The 10230-nt window shown below is 36.8% G+C and overlaps 1 protein-coding gene across 1 annotated transcript; it reads right to left on the bottom strand.

The window, feature by feature from the left end:
- Positions 2210-7134, bottom strand: LOC18596380 (putative E3 ubiquitin-protein ligase LIN-1). Its single transcript, XM_018124001.1, has 7 exons — positions 5885-7134; positions 5623-5770; positions 4567-5525; positions 4331-4478; positions 3867-4109; positions 3001-3310; positions 2210-2636 (listed from the first exon to the last, which is right to left on the bottom strand). Exons 1-7 carry the CDS (start codon positions 6928-6930, stop codon positions 2575-2577), a joined length of 2916 nt encoding a protein of 971 aa, XP_017979490.1. The 5' UTR covers positions 6931-7134; the 3' UTR covers positions 2210-2574.

Raw genomic sequence — 10230 nt, 5'->3', positions numbered from 1 at the left:
TAACAGTTGCTTAAATTTCTCAAGCAAACTGATGAGAATTTTCTAAACAAATTGAGTTTCTGACAAATCATCTCTAAGCAGCCTCATTTGGTTCACCATTCAACTGACTTGATCAATATAATCCTCAACAAATTATGACTCTTTCATCCTAATCAATTCAAACTCTCTTCAAAGGTTCTGAACTTGTGTTTGCTTGGTCTTTGTTGTGCCTACATAATCTTCCTTGAGCTTGGTCCATGCTTTCTTTGCAGTTTTACAACTCATAATCCTACTGAAGATCTTTTCAAACACAGCAGCTTGAATGAAGGACAAAGCTCTGTATCGCTTTGCTACCTCTTCAGAGTATTGCTTGATCTGATTTATGGTTGCATTGTCTCTCAAGGCAGCAGGTTCTTCTTCAATTTCTATAGCTATCCAAAGATCATAACCTCTAAGATAAGTCTCTGTCTTGACAACCCAAACTTGATAGTTTTTGCCATGAAATATATGTGGAGACACATGAGAAGCTGACTATGAAGACATGCTAAAAATATAGGAAGAGAAAACTACACAGAAAGAAGGAAGATTCTTGGTTTTTCAAGTCCAACAAGATCCTACAATTGCTCTAATACCATGTTAATGTAATGAAAGACAGAAAGAGCAGAGTCCTTTCATTAATACAAAACCAAGGCTTATATACCTTGTGTACATAAGAAACACCTGTAAACTTGTTTAACAAGTCTAAATGTTAATTTACATGCAAACTAACACGTCAAAAGACAGCTCAAAGATCACATTAACATCAAACAACAGTACAACGAAACAAACTGAACTAAACTAAAGAAAATAAGTTATCAGAATGACATCCACGTGCTGCTACCATGCAAGTATTACACCTCAACATAGTTGCCAACCATTGCTGAAAAGGTCTCAGGTATTAGCTAAACAGCAGAATTCAATAATAATAAAGTTGAAAAACTTTTACAGATCTTAAGAAATTTGGGACTATTAAAAGATGAGGTTAGGTCTGTAAGATTCATCTACTTGGAATTGGTGATAGAACTTTGAATTGGAACCTGTTCATTCAAGTGCTCTTTTAACCTTTTTCTTTTCTTTTGTAAATGACCTATGGTGGTTTTGCTGGAAGTATTTCAGCTGCGGTCCATAACATGGATGGCTTGGAGTTTTGGTCAGACATTATTCTGATGTTCAAATTAATAGAGAAAGATTTAGAGATTGTTTAGTGGGAGTCAGGCATGTGAGGCTGGGCCAATTCGACTGGCAGTGTTGCTGAAAACATGGGTGCGGTTATTCAGAACTAGAAATTGGATGAGTCAGGTTTTGTGGTAGTTGCTGCTGCGGCCATTGTATTATTCACTGGAAAGACCTGCACCTTTTACTCCCATTAGAGGACAGCGCCACAACTCGATTTGTTGGATTTATGTGATATCAGTTGAATTCAAATATCCACTGCCGAGTAGCCATGTGCCATGACTGAGGAAGAGACTATGCAGAATTTAGGATAAAAAGGTTTTGAGATAAAACAGCTGGACGGTGGAAATACTAGTTGTTCTGCAGAATCAGACAAACTGTGACATACCATGGAGATAGGATGGCGACAACTGAAGTGCAAAGGTGAAAGTGGGGAAATACCCTAAAATATGTCTGAAAATGGAAACTAATTTAACAGAGGAGTAACTGGAAACTAAAACCAGCCTAATGCAGACTCAAGTTATTATTTACAAGACAGTGGGGTTCATACCTGTCCATTTCTGGTCAGTGAATTCTGCTATTTCTCAGTGCATCATATAATTCATCTGTTAAATGAACTCAAGAAGTTCAATTTTCAAAAAAATAAAATAAAGAAGGGGGGCTCCATGGTAGGGATGTATTCTTATTAAGGGTTTAAATTTGGAAAAGAATTATCACTAGCATTTAAATTAGTAATGATTTCAATTTTGTTTGGACTAATTCAGATAATAACCACATTTTCAATCAAAAGAAGGCAAATGGTTTTATCATTGTAGATTTGAAATCTAACAAATACAACCAAAAAAAAAAAAAAAAACAAATAAAACCCAGACCAAACATTAAGGTCTAGTTCAATTTTTCCATTTTCTCCATTTTGTTATCACAACCCTCCTCCATGGTTTTTGAAACAAAAGAGAAAACATTGCTAAGACAAATACCAGAAGCCATTAAATTCTTATCTGTTATGTCACTAAAACACTGCTACTCATGTCTTCCCTTGAAGAGAAGAGATTTTTCGTTTCATTCTTTATTTGAGGAAACCATCTTTTCACATCTCTCTAAATCACTATATGTTCTGTAAAGTATCAAATATTGTGCTGTATGTTACAACATTTACATACACTCTCAAAAGATGAAAAGGAATTCGAATGAACTACAACTTATCATCCTCTGACAAATAGGTCCCGGCCATGATCCGACCCTCGATAGTACCTCTTTAGAATCAAGAGTTGAGATGATTTCTTTCATTTCTTTAACTGGCCAGACCTTCTAGGCTTTTAGCTCAGGCTACGGATCGATGCCTTGCAGTGCTTGTGACGGTTGAATAAACTCATTAACTTGTGATTAAGGATTGCTAAGAGGGTTCACCAACGTTTCATCCAGTGACGAAATTATAGAGGTATATTCTATCAAAGATTAACAGAATGAACTGTCAAGGAGGGAGCAAAATGTAGCAATACTAAAAATTCAATGGATAGGAAAAGTATTGAAATTCCAATTTCTGCCAGCATTTAAAAGTTAACTGAGTATATGATTTGCAGGAGTTTAATTACCACAATGATCCTCATTAAAATTTTATTAACTCAAGACATTCCATTTTTAAGTTTTTTTAAGTGATTGATGGATTTAGTGATTACAGTGTCAGATGAATTTTCAAAAATTTCATTGAGGATGACAAGAGGCAAGAAAGATACTATAATGCTTCTAGGACATAAGAGAAGAATAATTGCCCAGGGCTAGCTTTGAGAATGTCAAAAGAGTTTACCATACCTGAACTCTTTATGAGTCGCTGCAATGAGAAAGAAGCAAGCACCCTTTCCTCAAGTGCTTGGTTGTTATTTGAGGATTCTAGCAACTGTGGCACAAGTATTGAGCATGCCATGGACTGGAAATCTTTATCTCTAACTGAATGGAGAAAGCTACTCATCCAGGCAACAGTTAAGAGGCTAGCTCGTGCTAAACTAGGAATGCCCTTGGCCATAGAATTTGAAAGAGAGGCCAAGAATCTCTTGTTGCCACTGTTTAGCAAAGCAATTGCTGCTTTTCTTTGCCAATGTACTATTGCTTCCTCCTCTTCATTCTAGTGATTATAGGTACAAAAGGAACAAATATTAGAATAGAAAGAATAAATTTAAGAAGACTATATGTAGCAACTGTAACTCTACAAGAATTTCATTTTCAGCTAGAAAAATTCCTGCTACTACACATATTTACAATAGCAAAGGATTTGACTAGAGTTTGATCATTTTGATTTAGAATTGATATTAAACGGTTATAGAACTCGGACTGTAATTCTATCCAAATAACCAACATCAAGGATAGAACCTAGAAGAATATGTTTAATCTAAATCGACTAAAAATTGGTTGCAGGTTGAACCAGTGATTTAGAAGGACAAAGAAATTTATGAATATGAAATTGTGGTTAGCTTCACAATGTTTTATATCATGAAGTTGGTAATGAATCAGCAAAGGTCCATCTTGACTGACTCTAGCCAGAGCACTAGAATGCGATTCTTTGGTAGATATTGACAAGGAACGTCTTTTCTGTGCTTTTTCTTTTTCTTTTTTTTCAATCTTCAGTTAATTTATTTTCAGCCAAGTAATTTATTACTGGTTTAAAACAGTGGCAAGCTTACCAAGATGTCATCAACTATTTCCTTACTGTGAAATGAATCCTCTAACTTTTCATGAAAGCCTGCTTGTTGCAAAAGCCAATTTTCTGTTGTTGCCTCTCCCATGCAAGAAAAACGGCCTCCCAGCATCATGAGAGCTCTAGCGGATTGTTCTTGAATCTTTTCATTACATTTTTCACAATCTAAAGCTTCTATAATTGCCTCCACTGCTTCTTCTCTGTAGACACTGCACCTCAAAGGATCTCCCTGTAAAATGACTGTAATCCATGATTTCTAAAATCAAAAATATTGCATGATCTGATACTCTTTTATTTTGGATCCAATATGCAACATTGGTTCCTGAGGAAACTAAAATTAATGGAAGAAGATTGAATAACTCATTGCTACCATCTCTTTCATTATTTGGTAAGCATAAGGCATTAGTCCATGCATATATGCTGTGAATGGCAATTAAATTAATTAATTACCAGAAGGTCCAGCTGTAATAAGATGGCTGCAACCAGGGGCCGTTCTTCTGGTAGAGCTCTCTGCAGGCATGCTAATAAGATGTGCGTGGTATTCAAGCCTCTCCATCCATTCAGCAGATCATTTAAGAATTTTGTTATCTGTGTTCTTCTGTTAAGATTCCTTAGGTCATCAGGTTATGTGTTTGAAACTCTGGAACTAATCAGAAAATCATGGTAAATTAAAAGCGGATTGGTACCTGTTTAGGCAGAGTAGCTCAGCTAGTAAGGCAACAACAGTACCATTAGAATCATTGCGGTTCGCAACAATAAGTTCAATTAGAGATGCCTTGTTCAATTTATCAGCTAAGTAGTTTCGACAGCTTCCATCAGCTCGAATGCAGCAGGATATGATCAAGGCGGCATTATTCCTCTCAAGTACACCGCCTATCTCAAAATTTCTTATCAGGAGGCTCAGTCCCCCAAGCGAAACTACTTGAGTAGCATTCTCTAAGTTCCTATCTTCATTAAAACCCGTTAAAAGTTGGTCTAGGAAGTAAAATGCTGCGACTTGAGGGCTGCACCTCACTGTAAATAGAGTCTGCAACTGCTCTCCCAACTCTAAAACTCTAAGAACTAGAGGAACCCACTCAGTCGATATCATCTGTTTTGCCTTTGGCTTTAACAAGTAAAGCAGCACAGCAGCCTTTAAAAATAGACTACTATTTCTTAATAGTCTTAAGAAGATCTCGAGCTGTGGATCTGAGTTAAGTATCATCTGCCGATTCACCTCATTCCTAGCTACAAATTCTGCCAAAATTGATATTGCTAATTCTAGAATTTCGTCATCACTGGAAGCAAACAAAACCTCAAGGATTCCCTCGATAACAGGTGCCTTTGCTAATGCAGTTTCTACGGTAGGATCAGCATGTGACTCCAACCATGCTTTGGTCATTACCCGGATTGCAATTTCACAGTCACTTAGACTATCTGAAGAGCAAATAGTAGCAATGGCTTTACTTAGATCACTCAAAGGAAGATGGACCTCTTCCTCCTTTTTCATTGAATTATTTCTGACAACACTTTTGCCATTTACCAAGCATTCTGTTGGCCCAGTTTGGCAGGTAAACAGCCGAAAATGGTCTGATTTCCGTGTCTCAGTCCATGATTCAGTTTTAGGAGTTCTAGTTGATGACCTTCTACGTGTCTTCGTCTTGTTCTGTCAAATTCAGAAACATAAATGATACTCTCCATTCTAACAGTAGCATAAATAAATAAAAAATTTGAAGTTTTCATAAAGAGACAGAAATACGCACATGAACATAATTGCAACCGTTGTAGTATTCATCATCTGTACATTCATTTTCTTCTTCCTCGAGTCGACATATATCCATTGATGCTCTGATTCGATGATCAAGCTCCATGGATTGCCGCTCAGTTGTGGCACCAAACACAGCTCGATACCTTGTGAACATTTAGGAAATTAAGAAAACGAGATAAAAATGAACTAATCATGATTAAGTTCTTGAATGCTTAACATAAAATGATTAAAAGTATCCAAATTAACAATTAACTTACAGGTTTTTGTTGATAGAAGAATGTGAAGCATAAGAATCAGATGATCTATAACTGGGACTTGTTGGCAATGGCACTGTAGGAACTGCCGGGGCTTTGGCCCCAATTTTTAGCCACTCTTTATAGTACATAGCAAACTTAACTGTTCCCATATCGATTTGGTCATTGTAGAGCTCGCTTAAAGCTTTCATTCTCTTCTCTTTCTCACCATATTCCAAGTTGGAGAGAAATTCAAGTTCTTTGTGGTACCAAACTTTAAGGTGAAGAAGATGGGGAAGGAAAAAGTGCTCCCATAGATCAGGAAGCAGGTGGGTTCTAGCGAGAAAGGCTGAATCACAAAAAACTTGAAGCAAATGCCTGGCGGAAATCCTATCAGTCTTCTCGAGCTTGTAAACTATAGATAAGTATAACTGAGCACATGCTGAGAGATGAGAATTGGGAACTCCGCAAGTTGAACTATTCCTTGATTTCTTAGAATTCAAGGAAGCAACGATGCTCAAAAGCCGAATCGAATTCCTCAATGATTTCATTCTAAGTTCCTTTTTGTTCCCTCGATCCTCCACTAACTTGTCTATGCTCTCAATACCGAGTTCCATATTCACAAAAATCCCATTATCCGAACCATTCTTTCTCCTCACTAAGCAAGAGTTGCACTTTTCTTTGATCATCTCACGAAAACTCTCATCTTTAATATACCTACCAATGTAGCCACCAAGTATAGATATTACAGCTCGAATGGCAACGTCATCGATTGGAGGCTCATCTCTATTTGAAGGACCATCTTTTATCAATGATTTAGATTTTGATCTATCTGAATTCGACAACCTCCTAGATGAAAACACTGAGGACCCATTTCGGATAACAGTCTTCTCAGCCTCGTCCTTGGATTTTTCCAAGCTTTTTCGATCATGGCAGATGTATATCGGCAGTGCTACGGACTCATCTGGTGCTCTACTTTTGTTTCTAAGCCTGACTTCTCTAGGATTTTTCAATGACTTCCCTCTCTCAAATCCTTCTTCCGTCAGCAATTCTTGTAAAGAAGAAGCCATTTCTTGGAGGATATGCAAGCTTCGTTCTGAAGAAGCAAAGAATGTAGAGTCTGTAAAGCTTCACTGACATTCTTTCAAGAACCCGAAATTTAGAAGAAAGCAAAAGGACAGCAATGGAAGAAAAGAAAGTTCAAAAATGAGGCACAGGAAAGACATGGAAATGAGGACAACCGGACTTCGTGGTGGTGATTTCGTTTTTGTCCCTTTTCGACCGTTAAAACTACTTTATAAATATTTATATATATATATATATTTCTTCTTTTATGATTCTAACTCTGAATGAACAGCAAATTACACAGAGGCCGGACCAGGCCGGTTTAATCCAGTTAAAAGCAGTTAAACTTCCCGCCAAAAGGGTCAGTTCTGTTGAACCGGATTTGAGAGGGATTGAAAACATACTACCATAAGAAAGGACATTTGATCAGATGTCTGAATCTAATTAAATTCAAAGACTAATAGGCCAACGAGACCAATGGTATCAAACAAGAAAACAGCATATTTTGGAAATGAAACACATGTGATCTGCTTGTGTAAACTGGTCCCCACCTGATAATCACCCTATTTGAGGTTTCAAGATTCCCACGCAAAGCAACTGCTTGATATTGATTTCATAATGATGGAGATTTGTCAGCTGCAGTTCATCACCCCCAAATAACTATGGGTTCCATCAGGAAAAGTTTATTTTAACTTGCTTGTCTTCTTAACCTTAGGCTATCAAATTATTTTATATTAATTATGCCTTACTTAGATTAACTTTAAGCTATGATTAAAATCCCTTTGAGATATTGTTCAAAGCTATACATGTTTTATACCTGCAAACTTTAGTTATAAACTATAATTACTTATAAGTTTAATAGGACAACAAAATTCTAAATTTGAATTCTATTTGAGGACTGTAGATTTTTTATCCGTAAAGAGAAACGCAAACAGTTCTGCTCATTTTCTCAATGCACAAATGGAAAGAAAGGGTTGATGGCTTTAGATAAAGTGTAGTCCATAGCCAGGTTAATTTGACAGTGGGATGGACCAGCACATTAAGAAGAAAATTTCATTTTTTCTTTTGCCATGATTGTGACGGACTATGGTGCAAAACAACCCATATGCCAGATCATTTGAATTTGGAGCGTTGGATGGTGACCTATCAACTTTATGGAAAGGGATATGACTCACGAGACGATGGATATTTCCAAGGGATTATTTGTCTATCAACCCTTGTTTACAAGCCTTGGATGTTGCCCTAAAAAAGCATGCAACCTTTCGACGATACTTGAGAAGAAAAAAAAAACCAATGATTCAAGTATGTGATTAATGAATAACTTATAAGGGTAAGGGTAATGAATAAACTTGCCCTACCATGGATTCTATAATTAAGCTAAGCCTAGGAGAAGTTTGGAAAAACAATTTATTAAAGGAGAGAGAGAGGGCAAGAGTTTGCCAGTCTTGTGCTAGCGAGCTAGGAAGATAATTTTCAAGAATCTTTTTTAACGCTTTGTGGACTTTGTCCACTTTCTTTCCCTTCCTCTCATTTCTCAATGTCATTTTCTTTGTTTCTTTGCAACTTGGCCTCTTTTGTCTCCCATTTTTCACCCCTGTTTTGTCATTTCACACCAGTTTGCATGAGAGAGGGATAAAAATTGTTTTACATGGATGGTAATCAATCATGTTAGTAATCGATGCCGTGTATTCTTTTTGGAATTAATTTGGCTTTATTTCTGAATGACTCCAAACAAACGTTTAGGAAACGAGAAATCTATAACTAGGAAATAATTGTACTACAAATCTTTTTCCTTTTTTTTTTGGCATTTTTTCTTGCTACTTATTATTGTAGTGCAGTCAACAACCTGCCAGCTGGGATTTAGTCCCTTAGCTGCCAAGTCTGCTCCGAAGGGCGGCTTGGCATTGGCCTTGGCCTCACTATGGTAATCAACAATCCTTACTCGCTTTTTTTAATGAGAAAAAAATTTACTAATACAAATTAAGTCCATGGACTGTGATGTCAATGTCATTCTGTTAAATGACTCGGCTCTTTTGTGGCAACTATGAATTGGTGATTGCAACATGTCAAGGAACTGAAGATAAGGAAAACCAACCTCATCAGCATTTTAACTACATCCTCGATTCTACATGGAAGATATTCATGGCTTACATCTATTGTCGCCCTGCAACACAAAGGGAATGGTTAAAATACCTCAACGGTCTCTGCACTTATATATTTTCTCCACTTTAATCTTTTTATTTAAAATTGTAGTAATTTAATTTTAAAAATTATTTTAATTTAGTCTCTCTAATTTTTTTTTTTTGAAATTACTTACCATAAAGTTGATGTCATTACTGACGTAACACTGACATGACACCACTTACTAACATGGCATGTGAGGTGGATTGGAATTATAAGCGCGGCAGTGTCATATCACTTTGACATGCCAATGTGGCAATGCCACGTGACACTGATATGTTGATGTAGATATACTATGTGGCATGTAAATGAAGGCACCATGTGTCACACTCTCTTTCAGCACCCATTCATGTCATGCCACATAGTATGTCCAAAGGTGACACATGACATGACAAGTGAGTAACACGTGTCTCTTTCTTTTTTTTTCTAAAAATATTATATACTAGCTAGGTTTCAAACTCAAAATCTCATGCAAGCATGACAAGCTTATTACCACTTGCTCTAAACCCTTACTTTCGTTTATATATTGCTTTTGTTTTTTTATTCTTTTCTTTCTTTTTTTTCCTTTTTCTTTTTTTCTCTCTCTCCTCTTACCTTCTCCCTTAAAGGCCGATCATCAATCACCGAACATCGTTGTCGGTCACGGGTCATCAATCATTGGATGCTGGTCGTTGGTTAACAATCATTGGACATGCCATGCCATGATCGTGATCGGTGACCGCCAATTGGCAACTAGCTATAACGTTTGATGATTGGCAGTCGATCCTTAAAGAAGAAGGTGAGAGGATAGAGAAAGAAAAAAGGGAGAAAAAATGGAAAAAAGAAAAAAGGAAAGAAAAGAAGTAAAGAACAAAAAAAAACTAAAGCAATATATAATCAAAGGCAAAGGCTTAAGTAGGTGGTAAAAAGCTTGTTGTATTTACATGAGGTTTTGGATTTGAAACTCAGCAAGTATGTCACACTCTCTTTCAGCACCCATCTATGCACGCCATATGGCATGCTGACATGTCACGTGGCACATCTACATCAACATGTTAGTGCCACGTGGCACTATTACATTAGCATGTCAAAGTGATATGGCACTACCACATCAGCATTTTTAGTCCACCTCACATACCACATCA

This window comes from Theobroma cacao, chromosome 6 (genome assembly GCF_000208745.1).
Source record: "Theobroma cacao cultivar B97-61/B2 chromosome 6, Criollo_cocoa_genome_V2, whole genome shotgun sequence".
Classification (NCBI taxonomy): Eukaryota; Viridiplantae; Streptophyta; class Magnoliopsida; order Malvales; family Malvaceae; genus Theobroma; species Theobroma cacao.
The sequence above is the reverse complement of the archived record's forward strand: the minus strand, read 5'-3'. Positions and strand labels throughout refer to the sequence as shown.